The 19,550-nt window shown below is 45.9% G+C and overlaps 1 protein-coding gene across 5 annotated transcripts in view; it reads left to right on the top strand.

Annotated features, from left to right (window-relative positions):
* Positions 1 to 19,550, top strand: part of UACA (uveal autoantigen with coiled-coil domains and ankyrin repeats) — a 64,496-nt gene that overhangs the window by 37,511 nt on the left and 7,435 nt on the right. For all 5 annotated transcript variants that reach the window (XM_058156146.1, XM_058156143.1, XM_058156144.1 and 2 more), the window contains exons 11-16: positions 879 to 986; positions 5,862 to 5,894; positions 6,164 to 6,262; positions 11,886 to 11,922; positions 14,681 to 14,730; positions 16,003 to 18,723. In XM_058156146.1, the coding sequence (XP_058012129.1) occupies positions 879 to 986; positions 5,862 to 5,894; positions 6,164 to 6,262; positions 11,886 to 11,922; positions 14,681 to 14,730; positions 16,003 to 18,723 (3,048 nt within the window). The remainder of the gene's footprint in view (positions 1 to 878; positions 987 to 5,861; positions 5,895 to 6,163; positions 6,263 to 11,885; positions 11,923 to 14,680; positions 14,731 to 16,002; positions 18,724 to 19,550) is intronic.

A 19,550-nucleotide genomic window follows, 5' to 3' on the forward strand; every position in this document is an offset into this window, starting at 1 on the left:
TCATCCTTACACTAATATCCTTTCCAGACTGTTCAGGAACCACTCAAAATCTTAATTGGAGTCGTTTTGCTGCCTCTGTCTGTGGAAGCTTTACTTTTCCTGCTCCATAGGTCAATTGAGGATGTATTGAAGAAACCAGAGCTAGCTCCCCAATGGGTTACATATTCGTGAAGAAAGCCCACCAATCATATTTCCACTTCTATTTCTCAGAGTATTTATTAAAGAAAAATGAGTGCAATGTGCTTCCTTTTGCAGTCATTCAGGACTGATTCCAAAGCATCCCCTATAAGAAATGCATTTCCGCTTCTGGCTTGGGAATTACAGGCAATGCCAGCCTTCTTTATTCTGCTGGCCTCCTGTAGAGATGCTCTGGGTTCATGCCAGTCTTCTTGTTGCATTATCCAGACCAACCGGAATAATTCTATGTGTCTCTGCTGCTTTCAGATTAAAAAATATATTACTTACAGTGCTGCAAAGTTTTCTGCAATAGTATGTAGGGGTTTTTTATTATAATTATTAAGAATTTTAATTACAATAGTAAAAAAATTAATACAAATGAAAATTAAAGACAAAATGGAAAGAAAGACTAAAAGTGCGGGAAAAAAAGAAAAATAATAAAGAAAAATATAAATATGAAGAAATGACTTTCAATATTTTCTGGGGATGGGGGATGGGGAAAATGGCCACTGGCTGCTTTCTGCCAGTGAGGGGGGTGGGGGGTGGGGGTCCTGTTTTCCTCTGCTCAGAGAAGTCCAGTCTTTGGCCCTTGGCAAGTGACCAATAGGAAAACAGGAAAGAGAATCTGGATGATTCTCTTATGTCATTAACTGCAGTATCTGATGATATCCTCACTTTGAATAAGATTTTTTTCTTCCCAGGAATTAGAAAGAGAAAACGAAGACTTAAAAGGAAGACTGAGGGAAATCCAACAGGAACAACGAATCTTACTAGACAGAATAAATGGATTGCAGTTGCAGCTGAATGAGGTAAGAAGCCCCAGTTTGTGCCGCAGGCTTAACATTTAATTGAGATTGCTGGTAGCCTCAATCCCCAGATTTTCCTTTCTTTTTGTCTTTTTACCTGCCGTCCCTTTCTGAACAATGGTTAGAATAAAGGTGACGACATTTTGTCTACTCTGAGGCATGTTTTCTGGCAGAAGAGTTCCCAGTCTGCCTTTTGAAGTGGGGTCCCCAGTGCTGGAATCTGGCACCACTTTCAGCAGCAGCGACAATGAAGCTGCCCAGGAGAAGCTTTGCCTTCTGGAGCCGGATGGTGATTTCGCGGTTGAGGCCAGGAGACATTTCCGTGGTCACCCCGGCTGCCCTCTGCAGGATGCTTCTCATGATGATTAGAGGAGTGAGGGATGTATTCATTTTCTCTGGTTTTTCATTTTAAACAGAGTGATCTAGAAGTTTAAATGCTAATCTGCATTTGGGGATCAAGCTATATTGTTGTTACCAAACACTCATCCAGGTTTTGATTGACTGTTCTACCTCTTGTATCGGAACAGTATTTTTTAAAAAAAGCTGTACTGGCATGGCTTCCAAGTCAATGGATGTGCTTTATTAAGCTTTTCTTTATTATGTGGAAGGAAAGGAGAGGCTGATCTCTTTCTTGCTTTCCCTCTTCTCTTCTGCAACTTTGGTCTCAGAATTGCGGCTTCTTTGAACTGTTAGAAAATTGGCCAGGAGTTGGCATTTGAAAGGAGACAATTTATCGTTTGTCCACAAGTCTAGTTCTTAGAATAGAATAGGATAGGATAGGATAGAATAGGATAGGATAGAATAATCCTTTATTGGCCAAGTGTGATTCGACACACAAAGAATTTGTCTTGGTGCATACGCTCTCGGAGTACAAAAAAGAAAAGATACATTTGTCAAGAATCATAAGGTACAACACTTAATGATAGTCATAGGGAAACAGTCAGTATAAATCTTAAGGATACCAGCAACAAGATTACAGTCATACAGTCATAAGTGGGAGGAGCTGGTGATAGGAATGATGAAAAGATTAATAGTAATGCAGACTTAGTAACTAGTTTGACAGTGTTGAGGGAATTATTTGTTTAGCACAGGGCTTTCAGGAAAAAAATGTTCTTGTGTCTAGTTGTTCTGGTGTGCAGTGCTCTGTAGTGTTGTTTTGAGGGTAGAAGTTGAAACAGTTTATGTCCAGGATGCGAGGGGTCTGTAAACATTTTCATAGCCCTCTTTTTGACTCGTGCAGTATAGAGGTCCTCCATGGAAGGTAGGTTGGTATCAATTGTTTTTTCTGCAGTTCTAATTATCTTCTGAAGTCTGTGTCTGTCTTATTGGGTGCGGAACCGAACCAGACAGTTATAGAGGTGCAAATGAGAGACTCAATAATTCCTCTGTAGAACTGGATCAGCAGCTCCTTGGGCAATTTGAGCTTTCTGAGTTGGCACAGAAAGAACATTCTTTGTTGTGCTTTTTTGATGACATTTTTGATGTTAGATGTCCATTTTAGGTCGTGAGATATGGTAGAACTTTGATGGCTAACCTTTTTGGCATTGCGTGCCAAAAGTCTGAGGGCGCGAGTGCTGTTGCAATGCATGCCCCCATTTGCGCATGTGCCCCCCCCCCAAAATGCACCTTTTTCCAAGTGAGCTGACATACCTCTTATCGGAGGATAACTAGGTACTGGCCTGTTCCCTGGTGGAACAGCCATTCCCCAGCCAACACATGGCGCTGCCGAGATGTCAAGGCCGAGAGCGCTGCCAGGGAAGCTCTGAACGTACGGTTTTGCTGGACTCTTCCCCACTAGGAGTTGCCCTTCCCTGGCTGATGGTTGCTCTCTCAGCCCTGCCGGGGAAGCTATGAACGTGTGGCTTGCCTGGGCTCCTCTCTGCTGGGGCTTTGGCGGACCAGCAGCCAGTGAGCTCCGAACGCATGGCTTGCCTGGGCTCCTTCCCCGCTGGGAACTGTTGTTCTCTGGCTCAGCACGGCACCCCCACCCGACCCCCACCACTATACTTCCTGCAGTTGGGCTTGTCACCTGACCCCCGTCACACCTGCTGCTGCACCGTCGGCCAAGCCAACGCCGGGGAAGGAGCAGCAGGCAGGGCAGCCAGCTGCCCAGCCAGCAAATGCTGCCCCGTGCACCTGAGCTGGCCAGTTGCTCTTGCCCTTCCTCCTGCAGCCTGTGGCTCCCAGCAGAGAGGAGCCCAAGCACACTGTGGATTAGGAACTTCCCTGTTGGGGCTGAGAGCACTTTCGCTGTATGCCGCCATCCCTTCTCCAGGGAAGAAGAGAGCTGCCGGAGGAGCAGGGAGCTGGTTGGGCGGTCTCCTCTGACCTGGCTGGCCTGCTCTCCACGATGCTGGTGACAGTGGCGGCTTGCTTTCCTGCCCCGAGTGTGGCGCACAAACTTTCCCCGATGCTTCCCAAACTTCGTTACAGGGCTGAGGGCGGGCAGGAGGCAGAGAGGGAGGAGCAGGCAGCTGCTATGCTCTGGTGAGAGGTGGCCAAAAGCTCCATGTAGAGGCTGCCAATCATGAGCCCCAGGGGTGCCTGCTTCATGGAGAACGGCTCGGCTACATTGAAGTGAGTGGCCGGGAAGCTTCCTCGCCAAAACAGGCAAATGGACGCTGCACTTGTAGCGGGGAGTGGCACCAGCCCTTTCCCCTCTGACTGACTCCGATACCAGCCCTGCTGCTCCTCCGCCTCTTTCAGCTTCGGAGTTTGCCACTCTGTGCAGCTCAGTGCTGTTTTCAATTGGCAGCTGAAGCGGAGCTCCCATTTTCCCCGCACGCAGCGCGAGGGAGGTAAGAGTGTGCGCAGCATCTGTCTGCCTGTCTCAGCGAGAAAGCTTCCTGGAGAGGCGGCCAAAAGCTCCATGCGGAGGCTACCAATCACAAAAACATTCCAAAAGTGCAATCAAGGCAGGCCTATAGCTTTAACTTTGCCTCCTCAGTCCAGATCTTTACTGATTTAATTGTTGGTTTTGTGGTTTTAAGTCTTTGCCTGTAAGCAGGTACAAGGTGCAATGATCAGACTTTCTCACAGCTGCTCGTGGTAAGGATCGATGAGTATCTTTTAGTGTTGTGTAGCAGTGGTCTAAAGTATTCTTGCCTCTAGTGTGACAATTGACATGCTGAAAGTATTTTGGTAGCTCTTTCCTTAAGTTTGCTTTGTTTAGATCTCCCAAAATAATGGCCAGTGAATTAGGATATTTGGCTTCAGCCTCCATAATCTGGTCAGCTAGAGTTTGTAATGCCTTGTTTACACAGGCTTGTGGGGGGGCATAAACAGCAATTAGTAGAAATGAGGAGAACTCACGTGGACAACAAAATGGTTTTCAGTTGATAAGTAAAGACTCTAAGTTTTCGTCACAGAATTTATATATTATAGTTATATCCTGAGATCAGCTGTTGTTGATATATAAGAATAGGCCTCCTCCTTTCTTTTTACCTGATGATTCTGCAATTCTGTCTGCTGTATATATCTGAAACCCTGGAATTTGCATGCTGTTATCATCAATATCATCATGTAACCAGATTTCAATAAAGCATAGGGCAGCTGCACTGTGAAAATCAGAGTTGCATCTGTTTAAAAGTAGTATTTCTATTTTATTTATTTATTTATTTATTTTGTCACAACAGTATATATAAGCATAAGCATGAAATAACTATACAATATATAAGCATATATATAAGCATAAGTATGTAATAACTATATTAATTGGATATAATGAAAGGAAACAATAGGACAGGAACGGTAGGCACACTTGTGCTCTTATGCACACCCCTTACAGACCTCTTAGGAATGGGGTGAGGTCAATAGTAGACAGTTTTTGGTTAAAGCTTTGGGGATTTTGGGAAGAGACCACAGAGTTAGGTAGTGTATTCCAAGCATTAATAACTCTGTTATTGAGGTCATATTTTCTGCAATCAAGATTGGAGCGGTTAACATTAAGCTTAAATCTATTGTGTGCTCATGTATTGTTGCAATTGAAGCTGAAGTAGTCTTCAACAGGAAGGACATTGTAATAGATGATTCTATGAGTTAAACTCAGGTCATGTCGAAGGCGGCAGAGTTCTAAGTTTTCTAAACCCAGGATTTCAAGTCTGGTGGCATAAGGTATTTTGTTGTATTCAGAGGAGTGGAGAACTCTTCTTGTAAAATATTTCTGGACAGGTTCAATTGTACTGATGTCTGAAATGTGGTATGGGTTCCAGACAGGCAAGCTGTATTCAAGAATTGGTCTAGCAAATGTTTTATATGCTCTGGTTAGTAGTGTAGTGTTTCTGGAGAAGAAGCTACTTTCATCCCTCTTGTTAGCAGGTGAATGTAAATTTATCAGGAAGATCAAAGGCAGAGCAGTTCTGCTTCCCCTACTTTCTTAGCTTGATTAAAATTCCCACCCTTTTACCTCGTCTCCACTTCCTTTGTTTGGTTTTCTTGGTAATCCATAGCGCTGGGGAAATTGCTTCTTCTTGTGTTAGAATCTCCTCCGCGTTTGTAAAGACGGGGTGGGATGTGTGTCACAGAAAATTGCTTCTTAAAGAAACGTTGCTTAATTCTTAGCAGATGGTTTTGTGAGTAAGAAATCTATACTGAGTCGTAGAGAATAATTAAAAATAAAGAAACCGTTAGAGAGCATTTCACGGAGGCAGCCTTTGGCACGCCATCTTGGATCAGTAACTTGTGGTTATTTTTGTGGGGGTATGAATGCAAGGCAGAAGAAGTCTGTGTAGAGAATATTTTTTGGCCAAATCTGGGACAATATATGAAATACAGAGGGAAAATATCCTTTGCCAGGTGAATTATAGCACTAGCCATTCATGAATGATAGAAGAAACAATAATTTCAAATATCTGAATATGTGTACTGTTCTGTTTTTAGGAGCAAATGGTTGCTGATGATCTTGAAACTGAGGTAAAAAAGGAAATTCTTTCTATTGTTCACTCTCATTAACTTGAAAGGAAAACATTTTTCCATCTCCTTGGATAATTGCCCAAAAGATCTAAAATCATAAATTAGTGGGAATGGGTGTTTTAAAAACATTTTGGGTTGATTGTGCTGACACACCAGGATTTATGTAATGGCAGCATATGTTAAGTCTCAAGTAACTTTAGCCTGATTGACTGCTGCACAATGCGGGATATTTGTGTATATCAAATCTATAAAGGTATATTATCTTCTAGAAAGATGAGCTGAGGAGGCTTCTGGCCACAAAGGAAAAGCAACAAGAAGAGAGTCTGCGAATGCTTGAAGCTCTGAAGTCAAAACTCAGGTTCCATGAGGTAATGTCCCTTAATTTGGAAGGCAGTCTTGATTTCTAGCGGTCTTTTGCAGAACCAGAATGTGTGGGGATGGGGGAGAGGAAGGAAATGATGGTGTGTGAGAGAATCACAGAATGTAAGGGTTGGAAGGGATCCAGGAGATCATCTAATATGATCCCCTGCAGGAATCCACAATTACAGCATCCTCAACAGATGACTTTGGTTTCAAACTTGCAGTGAAGAAGAGTCTACCCCACCCCCGTCCCAGCATTCTGTTTCATGGCTGAATGGCTCCTGCCGTTACATATTTTTTTTCCTGATAAATCTACTTCTTGTATTTTAAACCACTGTTTCTTGCCTATTTTCTGGATCAATTCTACCCAGTTGCCTGTATGACAGCCCTTCAGAAAGAAATTGGCCTTTTCTTTCTACAGTCTCCTCTGTTCAGGCTAAAAGCAGCCAATCCATTCCTCACCTTGAGCCTCCCAGGTAACAAGGTGATTGTGGGGTTAGTGCGCACACATGGTGATTCCATGCAGCTACCCTGGCACTCTAAAACCATAGGAGCTTCATGCTCCAGTTGAACCCAAGCAGCCAGGACTTCCAGGAGCTCAGAAAGGAGAACTGGTTAATCAGAAGGCTTCAGAGCTATTGCGTTCTGGTTTGTGAGCTCTGGTTCCAATTCTCGCTATTTAAATCCCTACTCTTCACAGCCAAGACTTTGGTCCACCTGGGGATGGATCCTGTAGTTCAAGATCCTGTAGTGGATGCAATGAGTCCCTATTTTTGGAGCCAGCTACTACAGCAGAGGTGATTCCATTGTCTAAACTGTTCCTGGATGTGGTCCAAAGGCCTCTCTGGGCATTAGTGCCAACCCGCCATCTTCCGAGAGGAAGTTTTATAGCGTGGGTCCAGAACTGGACTGAGCGCTTCAGACACTCAAGATGCACCACTGGCGGCCCTATCCTCCCCATCTGTCCTACCTGGTGATCCAGAGGAGACCCTGAAGGCAGAGGAAAAAAGGGCAGAGCAGACCCTTCAGAGAGGCTACCAGGCGAATGCCTGGGCTATCAAAACCTCAGCAGCGGCTTCCTTCTTTACCAGGGCTTCACTGATCTGGCTTTGCCAGATGCAGGACCGCATTCTGGCTGGGGATGTTCAGACCCACCAAGATATCAATAAGCTTATAGTGGCAGCAGAGTTTACAGTGGACGCTACTCTCAATGTGCCCAAGTATGCATCTGAGGCCATGGTGTCCTCGGTAGCTAGCCAACGCCTGCTTTGGCTCCGCAAGCCTCAGCCCCATTCAGGGGACAGACGTTGTTGGGGGTTGTTTTGGACCCCGTCTTAGTGGAGTCCAAGGACAAAAGGAAGGTTCTACCGTCCTTTTCCAGGCGAGGAAACATTCGCTCTTCCGCTCCTACCTTTCGTTCGGCGGACTCCGGCTTGGGGTTCCAGAGAACAGAACTACATCATATATTATTTTACAGCTTGCCGTATCGACATAAATATATATTCTCTGTTCTTATTCAATCGATCCTCTACATGCTTATATTTACATTGTTATCTATTTCTCCTGCCTTATCAGAGGTCCGGCAGGAGCAGCCAAGGTTCGTGTTCCCCCAAAGGTGATCCGGTCCTTCAGCTGGTGGAGATCCCTAGCCATCATCAAGGGCTGTCATTTCAAAGAACCCATCCACCTGACTGTCACAATGGGAGCCAGCATCTTCGGGGGGGAGGGCTTACCTGCAGTCCTTGATGGCTCAAGGGCGGTGGACTTAGGAGGATTGGAAACACAACATAAACTGGCTGGAACTAAGGACAATCTATCTCGCCCTCAGGCAGTTCAGGGAGATGGTTTCCAGGAAGCTTATTCTGGTTTTAACAGACAAGGTGGCCACCAAGGCACACATCAACCGCTGGGGGGGGGGGGACCTGGTCCAAATCCCTAATGCAGGTAGCCGAGCAATTGGGTCTTTGGGCAGAGAGCCACCTTCTCTCTCTCAGAGCAGAACATATCTCTGAAGTTGACAACGTACAGGCGGACTGGCTCAGCAGGGCTTCCTTCAACCAAGCAGAGTGGTGCTTGTACCCCTCTCTATTCCGGAAAATTGCAGAATGATTCAGCCTCCCGGTCGTGGACTTATTTGCCACTCCAATCAACAGCCAGCTGTCCAGGTTTTTCGCACGGTTTGCAACTCCGGTGGCGGAAGGGGTCGATGGTCTCCACAGTCAGTGGCCTCCAGGATTGCTGTATGCCTTCCCCCTCTTCCACTTATCCCAAAGGTGATCAGGAAGATGTTTTCAGAGAGGGCGGAGGTCCTTCTTTTAGCACCTCACTGGCTCAGACGACCGTGGTTTGCTGACCTGGTCAACCTGTCAGTAGCCCGGCTGTGGAGAATACCTCACAACAAAATCTACCTCAGCCAGGGGGCCTTAATCCACCCAGACCATCAGTGGTTACATTTGACCACTTGGCGATTGAGAAAAGACAAGTTTTCCACCAGGGTTATTCAAACAATACAGGCCTCTAGGAGGCCCTCCACCAACTGCATATATAATGCCATGTGGAAGGCTTTTTGTGTCTGGTGTGTCAAGGCAGGGGCAGACCCTATGGATGTATCGATTGCCCAGATCCTGGAGTTCCTACAGGATGGGCTTGATAAAGGGATATCCCCTAATACTATCAGACGACAGGTGGTGGCACTGTCCTCAGTATTGACTTGTGGCAAACTACAGTCTCTCTCTCAACATCTTACGGTGTGCAAATTCATAAGGGGTGCAACCAACTTAAATCCGCCGGTGGTGTACAGGTACCCTACCTGGGACCTGGCCAAGGTCTTGCACTCTCTCACCGGGGCCTCCTTTGAGCCGTTAAGATCGGCTGGTCTGTGGTTTCTTACCTTTAAGGTGGCATTCCTGATGCTGCTATATCGGCCAGGTGGATCTTGGAACAGGCAGCCCTCTCTGTGAGGAAGGACCTCTGTATTTTTCATCCAGACAGAGTAGTTTTGCGGTTAGACCCCTCCTTTGCCCCCAAAGTGAGCTCCTAGTTCCATAGGGCCCAGGAGTTGGTGCTACTGAATTTCTGCCCAGAACCTGTCCACGCACTAGAGAAGAAGTGGCACACCTTAGATGTAAGGAGGGCTCTCTGCATTTATCTTGAAAGAGGCGGTGGTAAGACCCCTCCTCAAGAAGCCTTCCCTGGACCCAGCTGTTTTAGGAAATTATCGTCCGGTCTCCAACCTTCGCTTTGTGGCGAAGGTTGTAGAGAGTGTGATGGCATGTCAACTACCCCAATACCTGGATGAAACTGTCTATCTGGACCCATTCCAGTCCGACTTTCGGCCCGGATACAGTACGGAGACGGCTTTGGTCGCGTTGGTTGATGATCTCTGGAGGGCCAGGGATAGGGGTTATTCCTCTGCCCTGGTCCTATTAGGCCTCTCAGCGGCTTTTGATACCATTGACCATGGTATCCTGCTGCACCGGTTGGAGAGTTTGGGAGTGGGAGGCACCGTTTATCGGTGGTTCTCCTCCTATCTCTCTGACCGGTCGCAGGCGGTGTTGGCAGGGGGGCAGAGATCGACCCCGAGACGCCTCACTTATGGGGTGCCGCAGGGGTCGATTCTCTCGCCTCTCCTGTTCAACATCTATATGAAGCCGCTGGGTGAGATCATCAGTGGTTTTGGGGTGAGATACCAACTGTACGCTGATGATACGCAGCTCCAGGCCACCCCAACGAAGCTATCGAAGTCCTGTCCCGGTGTCTAGAAGCCGTACGGGTCTGGATGGGGAGAAACAGGCTCAAGCTCAATCCCTCCAAGACGGAGTGGCTGTGGATGCCGGCACCCTGGTACAGTCAGCTGCAGCCGCGGCTGACTGTTGGGGGCGAATCACTGGCCCCAATGGAAAGGGTGCGCAACTTGGGCGTTCTCCTGGATGGGCGGCTGTCTTTTGAAGATCACCTGATGGCCGTCTCCAAGAGAGCTTTTTACCAGATTTGCCTGGTTCACCAGTTGCGCCCCTTCCTTGACCGGGATGCCCTATGCACGGTCACTCATGCTCTGGTTACCTCTCGCTTGGATTACTGCAATTCTCTCTACATGGGGCTCCCCTTGAAGAGCACCCGGAGGCTCCAGTTGGTCCAGAATGCAGCTGCGCAGGTGATAGAGGGAGCCGCTCGTGGCTCCCATGTGACACCACTCCTGCGCAGGCTGCACTGGCTATCTGTGGTCTTTGGGATGCGCTTCAAAGTGCTGGTTACTACCTTTAAAGCACTCCATGGCATAGGGCCGGGCCATTTACGGGACCGCCTACTGCCACCGACTGCCTCTCACCGACCCGTGCGTTCTCACAGAGAGGGACTCCTTAGGGTGCCGTCCACAAGGCAATGTCGGCTGGCGACCCCCAGGGGAAGGGCCTTCTCTGTGGGGGTTCCCACACTCTGGAATGAACTTCCCCCAGGACTCCGCCAACTTCCTGACCTTCGAACCTTTCGTCGCAAGCTTAAGATATATCTATCTATTTGCGCAGGACTGGCGTAGGATTTTAGTTTTTAAATTGGGGTTTTATTGTTTTAATGATATTTTAATTTGGGCCAATTTAATAAGTTTTTTAAATATGATTTTTATCTTGTATTTATTCTTGTTCTATTTTACCTGGCTGTAAACCACCCTGAGTCCTTCGGGAGAAGGGCGGTATAAAATCCAAACAAACAAACAAACCAATCAATCAATCTTAAAAGGACTTCCTCATTTTGGATATCGTAATCACTATTTGTGTCCTTCCAGCCCACTGCACTTGGCAGGCAGGTCACGTCGACAGTAGGTCGGTGGATTCGGGCGTGTATCACCAAGGCCTACGAGGTCCAGGCTGTTCCATTGCCTTTGAGAGTGATGGCCCATTGCACCAGGAGCGCAGTCACCACTGCAGTGTGGGTGACACAGGCTTTGATTGAAGAAGTCTGTCCTCCCCGTCCCCATTCATTAGGCATTACAAAATCACTTTGGCTGAGGTGGCCTTCAGCAGACGTATGCTCCAGAGAGTGCAAGTGGAATCGGGGGCTCAGGACCAGACTGCAGCCCACCCATAAGGCAGCCAGCTTTGGTATGTCCCATTCCTGGATGCTATCTCCACCTATAATGGAGAAGGGGTGTTGGTTTTACCTGACAGGATCCTTCTTGTTTGGTGGAGATAGCATTCAGCCCTGCTCTGGAGACCATCTGGTCCTGGGTACAAGAGCTTGATCCATCAATTATGACACATCGAGTCTGTTGCTTCACCTTCGCCAAAAGCTGGGGACTGTCAGTAGAGGAGGTGTGTCCTCACAGCTTCAAACAGACAGTCCAATCAGCAAGGAAACAAAGTTAATCCATCCCTGGATGCTATCTCCACCAAACGAGAAGGAGCGTGTCAGGTAGGACCAACGCACTTTCTCTTGATCTAGTTAGAGAGCTTAGTTGTGTGCTACTATCTCGTACATACATTTTGTTGATATGAATGAAAGTTCTGTACATTTTACTTTGAATTTTATCATTGGTAATTCTGAAGGAATTTTAAGGAAGGAAAGAAGTCTCATTTAAAGCTCCTGATTGGCAGCCAATTAGCTATACGAAACCATGCCTGTTTTTTGTGATTTCAGGGTGACCATGCCGGATCTGGAAGCAACCTTAATAACAGTACGTAGCTTTTGATATTTTCTTCAGCATGCCAGGCAGTCTTTCTGTACAGTTTTGCAGTTGCTTATTTGTGCAGCTTATTTGTGCAGCCTGTAATTGTGCATCCTTGTCTTCCAGTCATTTGTCTTCCAGGAAGCAAATGAATTTCTAGCAGACTTCTTCCAAAACAATGTGTGGGGTTTTTTCAGTAAGCAGGCAGTGGGAGGCAAGTTGAGGAGATGTGGTTTGGTAGGCTTCTCAGTGGAAGTGAGTCCATGTGCAGATGGAATATGGATGTGCCCATTGCAATCAGATTCTGGTGAAGCCTCCCAAGGGATGGACAACAGGAAGATGCTCAGATAGCCCAGAGTTGGGCATTTTGTACCTTTAAGAGTTGAGAGAAGGCTAGTTCTTCTAACACCATATGATATTCCCCCCTCCTTGCCTCCTTTATCTTCTGCTCTCTGCCTCTTTTCTGGAGGAACGTTTCACCCTCAATGTTGATGTTCATGATTCTTGTGAAATCTGTTTTGTGTATGTGGAGGTAAGCAAGGCTTCCATTTCAGATAAGTGACTGTCCAGTCTCTTCTTAAAAACCTCCAGTGATGAAGCACACAAAACTTCTGGAAGCAAGCTGTCCCACTGGTTAATTGTCCTCACTGTTAGGAAATTTCTCCTTAATTCCAGGTTGCCTCTCTCCTTGATTAGTTTCCATCCATTGTTTCTTGTCTTGCCTTCTGGTACTTTGGAAAATATATTGACCCCCTCTTCTTTGTGGCAGCCTCTCAAATACTGGAATACTGCTGTCATGTCACCTCTAATCCTTCTTTACTCTAGACTGGCCATACCCAAATCCTGCAACCATTCTGTCAGGCCTGCCTCCATTCAAAACTCAAGAAAGAAAACCTCTAACTCCATTGATTTAAGAGAAGAGGTACTTTTACTAAGTTTGAAATGTTAGCAGCGAAAACGAGGCAAGATCTGATTCAAAACACTTGAAAGTTACAGATTTAAGTCACCCCAAATCCCTTCCCCCAGGGTCCAGCACTGGGGGTCCAATCAATGTCCAATATGATGTTGTGAAAAAGCCCGTCTTCAGGTATTTCTCCCATCTGGAGTCTTAGGATGGTTGACCTTGAGGAAGTGTAAACAACTCCACTCAGCAGTGCCATAATTCATGTGTGTAAACCTCCCTTTCAGTTCTCATGGGACTACACCAGCTCACTTCTCCATCCCAAATCCCTGAGGCCCCAGTCCCTGTTACTATTGCAGCTGATAGCAAGCACACTGAAGAAACCCATGCTGGAGATCCGGCTGACACGTTTGTTGTATATTTTAGTCTCCAGACCCTTAATCAACTTAGTTGCTCTTCTTTGCATTTTTTCCAAAGTCTCAATGTCTTTTTCATAATGTGGTGACCAAAACTGGAGGCAATATTCCAGGTGTGGTCTTACTAAGGAAACAAAAACCTGGACTTCCCTGCTCCTAGTGCAATGTCTCAAATGCCACACCATGCTAGCTCAATTTTAAGAAAGTGTTCTCTTCTTTCCATGTCTCCTCTTGAAAAACCTCCAGTGATGGAGCATCCACAACTTCTTGAGGCAAGCCATCTCACTGTCAGGAAATTTCTTCTTAATTCTGGTTGGCTCTTTCTTTAATGATGTTCTACCTGTTGTTTCATGTTCTGCTCTCAAGTGCTTTGGAGAATATGTTGACCCTCCTCTTCTGACGATAACTTCTCAGATATTGGAAGACTGCTATCATGTGGATAATCTTTCTCTTCGTTGGACTCGGTTTAACCTTTTTGTCTTTATTGCTCTTTGGACTCTTTCTAGGGTCTCAACATCTTTTTTGTATCAAGAGGACCAGAACTTTATGTAGAATGCCAACTGTGGTCTTATCAGTGCAGTATAGAGTGACACTGACTTCTTGTGATCTTGATACTATTCCTCTGTTGATGTATCCTAGGAGGACTACATTGGCTTTTTTGGCAGCTGCAGCACATTGCTGGCTCATATTTAATTGATTATTCTTTAGGACTTCTAGATCCCTCTCACAAATACTGCTGTTCAGCCATGAACAGCATTATCTGGCATGATTTGTTTTTTTAAAAAACCCATGTTGGCTTTTAGTAATTGCATCAATAGTTTCTAGGATTTCACCCAGGTATTAGTGTCAAGTTGATTGGTCAGTAGTTTCCTGGATCCACACCTGTTCCCTTTTTGAAGATTGAAACCATATCAACTCTTTTCCAGTCCTCTGATGCTCCAGGAGCTTTGAAAGATACGGTTAAGTTGTTCTGAGATCTCATCTGATAGCGCTTTCAAAACCCTGGGATGTAATCCATCTGGTTTTAGCTGCTAACTTTAGAGTAGCCATTCATACTTGGAGTCTCAGAGGAGATTCCACTCTGAAACTGCTAAACTATCTTGATTTGCAGATCTGTCACCTGTAGCCGAAATAAAATAATATTTTATATCTCACAATAGCAATAGCTTACTATTGCCAGGATGTTTGTGGTAACAACTTTTCTGTATAAAGCCAGCGCTAGAGTATTAATATTGCTTTAATAAGCTTAATATAATTAGTACTGTGTTTTTCACCTCCCAAATGTGTGTGCAAGCATATGGAAATACTTGGTGCATCTGAAGAGATGGAATATCATTTCAAAATTGTTGGTGCAACCAGTGTATGTGTTTGATTTTCTTTTCTTTTTGAAAATATAATATGTGGACATTTGTTTCAAATTAAAGAAGGAACGTGTTCTGTTTCTCTTAAGGGAAAGAAAATGTACTAATGATGGACCCAGGCTATTCTGCAGGATCCCAGGTACCTGAATATTCTTGGTTCCAATGGAACTCCAGTTTGCTTTCCAAGTACAATCCATCTTTGGCAACTATTATTGGGCACCCCCTGGAGATGCCGCATTCCTCAGCAGAGCTTCCTGTAGTTCCACCCATGAGGAGGCTGGGGCTTTGAGAAGCAAGAACATGCCCCCAAAACTGCCCTCTTCCCCCTGCCTTTTTTTTTTTTTTTTGCTGTTGGTCTCTCCCTGCAACTGTGGTTATCGACAATTGGCTTTTCTGCCCTTTTGAGGTGGGGAATTCATAAAAACTATAGCTTCACCACAAAAATAGCACTGAAATGTTGGTTTAATTCTATTTAAAAATAAGGCCTCTTCAGGAAAAAAAAGGAACATAATCGAGGCCAGGGGTGTCAAACGATTTCATTGAGGGCTGCATCAAGGCTGTGTTTGACCTCATGGGACTGGGGGTTGGGCCTGGCCAGGGGGCGTGGCTGGAATGGGCCTGGCCAGCTCGACATCAGTCATTGAGGCTCCGTTTTTGGCCACAATGGCCTCCTGCAGCCCTCTGCCAGTGGAAAGAGCCGAGGGAGGACGTGCGTGGCCCACCCAGGCTCAGTTTTTGGCCACGTCAGGTTCCTGCAACTCTCTGCCAGTGAAAATAGTTCTCAGGGAGGCTGCACGTGGCCCCCCAGGCTCCGTTTTCACTGGCAGAGGCACTGCGAACTGGTCCTTTGCTGTTTCCAGGGCACCCCCATGAGTCAGCTCTAAGCCTCCCGCGGACCGAATCCAGCCCAGGGGCCTTGAGTTTGATACCCCTGATCTAGGCTGTCTCTTTTCCATTGTGGCCCCACTCGCTGCAGCCTCCAAACCTTTCCCAAATGCTTTTCATGGCCATTGGCTGCAGACATTGGGCCACTTGTGCTCTCTCTGAGCTGGGGAATTGCTGACAATTTAAATCTGGAAATGAGGATGCTATTTTAATCTCCCAAGTTAGTAAAATTTAGAAGCAATACATTTATGTTAGCGGAAGGATGTCCTTACACCTATTTTCTACTTTTTATCCTAAGTATAATTGGTGATCCAACAAGTCATCATATTTCCATTTTTCTAAGCAACATTGGCCTGCCTTTTAATCTGAAAAATTGTGGAATGAAATTGGGAGTGTAGCATTTAAAACACCATAGCTGAACTAGAACTAGAACTAGCTTTTCCTTTTACATAAAAAAACTGATAAAGTTATTGTTTTATAGAAATGATTGTATGAAACTTAACGAATACTTTTGTTTTATTTAAAGCAAACCCTTACTTTGGCGCCTGCTAATCTCCAGAGCCGATCAATGGTGAGGCCTTTGGAGCTCTTAAGCCCAACACAATGTGGCACCTCAGAGACTGATACTCTCAAGCGAGAGCTCAGCAGCATCAAGAGCTGTTATGAGGCAGCAAGAGGTGACCTCAGCAGGCTTCAGGCAGAGCTGTCCCACAAGACTGCAGAATGCAAAGCCTTGGTCTCCGAGTGTGAAAGAATTAAGCAAGAGTCGGATCAGCAGATAAAACAACTGGAAGATGCTTTAAAAGATGTGCAGAAGAGAATGTTTGATTCAGAAGGGAAAGTGAAGCAGATGCAGACTCACTTTCTTGCCTTGAAGGATCACCTGACAAATGAAGCTGCTGCAGGTAGCCCTAAGGTGGCTGAGGAGCTGAAGGAGCAGCTGAAAGACATGAAGGCTAAGTATGAGGGAGCTTCAGCTGAAGTGGGCAAGTTGAGGAATCAGTTGAAGCAGAATGAGCTATTAGTGGAAGAATTCAGACGAGACGAAGCAAGGCTGGTGGAGGAAAACAAAAAGTTGCAGAAAGGACTTGGCATGTTGAAAGTGGAACGTGAAAAAAGGGAGAGGACTTTTTCTGAGGCAGAAGAACAGCTGAAGGAAGCTGCAGTGAAGTTGGCTAACAAATTTGAAAAGATGAAGAGTTCTCTGTCCAATGAAATTGATGAGAAGGACTGGAAGGTAGCAGAGTTGGAGAAAGAGCGTGAAAAGCTGTGCATAGAAGTTCAGCATCTAAGGACGGAGCTTGAGAAGCAGAAAGTTCAGTTTGCTCACTATGTGAAGCCAGAGGAACATAAGCATGTCAGAAGCAGATATGAGCAAAGGGCCCGTGAGCTGGAGAAGGGGCATTTGGAACTGAAACAGAAAAACCAAGCCTTGCAGAAGGCAGTAGAAAGGGCTCAGATGGACCATAGCCTCTTAAAGCAGCAGATGGAGACTCTCAGGGGTGAAATGAAGACCCAATATGTTCCTTTGAAGATCACTGAAGACACAAGGAAAGTGGTAGGAGAGCTGAACAAGAAGGTGACGGAAACCACTGAAAAATATCACCGGTATAAAGGAGAAACAGAGAAACTACTAGCAGAGAAGCTGTGCCTGCAGGAGAAGGTCAGTAAGCTTCAGACAGTTTACATTCCTCCTGAAAAGCATGAGAAGGAAATAGGAATCTTAAAATCTACCTTGGCAGACTTGCAAAAGCAGCTTAGTGAACTTAGCAAAAGATATGAAAAAGAGGAGGCCAAAGTTTCTGAATTGGTAACTAAAAATGCAGCTCTCCAAGATGTCATGAAGGAGCAGTATGTCTCTTTAGAAACTCACGAAGAGGCAAAAACTGCCTTGAACATCATGCTGGAAAGAACAGGTGAAGAATTGTCAGACCTGAAAGAGAAGATGGAAGAGGTGAAGCAGGAATATTTGAAAGTAAATGAGGAGAACGGTGAACTGAAGCAGAAGTTGAGGGGGCTGCAAAGTCGAATGCAGGCTGAATATCTCAGTACGAAAGACCACGACAGTAAAGTTGCTGCTCTGAATAAAAATATTCAGGACCTTCAGAGAAACAACTCTGCAGTGCTGGCAAAGTACCAAGAAAAGCAAGAAGAAGTGGCCCAATTGCATGCAGAAATTGAAGCCCAGAAGAAAGAGATTGACTTGATTCAAGAATGCATCAAGTCCAAATATGCTCCCCTTGCCAGTCTGGATGAAAAGAAGCGGGACTTTGAGGCAACTGTGATGAAGCTGAAAAGCCAGCTCCTGGAGCAGGGGGAACAGCTCAGAATCAAAGAGGAAGAAATCCAGAAACACATGGAGGAAATTAAAAAGTTAACAGCTGGGATCCTGACTGTCCAAACTGATCTGCAACAAAACTATATCCTTGCAGAGAAGTATCACGAAATGGAGGGAATGTTGGCGAGCAAGGTGGATGGCCTGAACAAGGAGTTAAGGGAGCTGCAGCAAAAGTTTGCGGAGGTCACGGGAGAGAAGGAGGGGCTTCAGGAGGAGAGTGCCAGGCAGCGCTCAGAGGTGCTCCTCCTGCAGAGCCGCTTGCAGGGCCAGTATGTTCCTCTGGAGCAGGTGGAGGCCCTGGAGAGGAAGCTCAACTGCACTATTGAGGACCTGAAAGCAGAACTCTATAGCCAGGCGACCAGAAACCAGCAAGAACTGCAGAGAGCTCAAGAGCTGCAGCAGGAACTGGTCCATCTACAGGACACCTCGATGCCTCTGGCAGAACACTCCCAAATCAAAGAAAGGCTAGAGAAGGAAATAGCAATTCTCCAGTCCGGATTGAGAGAGAAGGAGGAAGAAAACCAAACCAAAAAAGAAGAGGTCTCCCAGCTGCAGTCTGAACTTCAGAGCACGAAGCAAGCACTAAACAAGCTGGAGAAGAGAGAGGTGGTGGAGGCATCGGAGCACAAGAGGATGAGAAGCAGGCTGGAAGGCCAGGTGAGCAGCATGGCTGAGAAACTGGCTGAGCTGACTAAAAAGATGGAGAAGCTGCAGCACGATTCGCTGAAGGCAAATGCAGAGGACCCATCCTTGAAGGATGAGAAGGAGCTGCTTCAGCCAAGAAATGTCAACATTGAGCAGGAAATCAAAGACCAGAAAGAGCGGTGTGACAAGTCTCTGAGCACTATTGTGGAGTTACAGAAAAGGATCCAGGAGTCTGCCAAGCAGGTGGAGGCCAAAGATAACAAGGTGAGCCAGTTGAAACGGGGAAGCTGAGATGCCTGATGAGGCAAGCTGACTCCTCCCAGATTTCCTTTCAGTAACTTTGGAATGGAGTCGCATTAGAGAAGCATTGCTTGTTGCATCTAGCACACATTATTACACAAAGCTGCATTTATAAATCCCACACAAGTACTTTATGGAAACCCCCAAGGACATTAAATGGCCAGTAGCAGCCCTAAACTCTTGGGGACCTTTACAGGGATTTCCAGATGAGCAAAAGCTGCACCATCAGGTTTTGTGCTCACATGGAAGCCACTGGACGTGCCAGCATTGCATACATTTTCCTCTGAGACATTTGAGGTCATGTGTGGGGAATTTGAAAAAACTGCTACAATTTATGGAAGCCCTTCCTGGAGTTTTTCTGTGATGAAAACATCTATCTTGTGAAAGGCTGAATAGGACCCTACTCTAGGTTAAAAGGGTTGTCTAAACCTGCCATTGTTTTTTCATGGATTTTTTAATTACAGTCGTCATATGCCCACCGTCTCCATTTAGACTCCTGGTAGCTTACACGCAGTCACGGTAGCATAGCTACTGGCAAGCTCTGAGGGGACATTGCATTATCACAGCATTCCCATTTAATAAAAAATAACATCATCTTAAAACTCTCAGGAGTTTGTTTTTCTGACCTGAAGTCTCCCTGGAGTTGGGTGGCCTCCTTTCCTTCTTCCTTCTGCAGTTGGGTTTGGTGGTCTAGCGGATAATCATTCCAAAGCTGTTGATGTAGCTGACAAGAGCTGCTCAGGGTGGAGATATCTGCAGTTGTTTCCTACTAACTGCCTTTTTATGTTATG

This window comes from Ahaetulla prasina, chromosome 13 (assembly GCF_028640845.1).
Source record: "Ahaetulla prasina isolate Xishuangbanna chromosome 13, ASM2864084v1, whole genome shotgun sequence".
Lineage (NCBI taxonomy): Eukaryota > Metazoa > Chordata > Lepidosauria > Squamata > Colubridae > Ahaetulla > Ahaetulla prasina.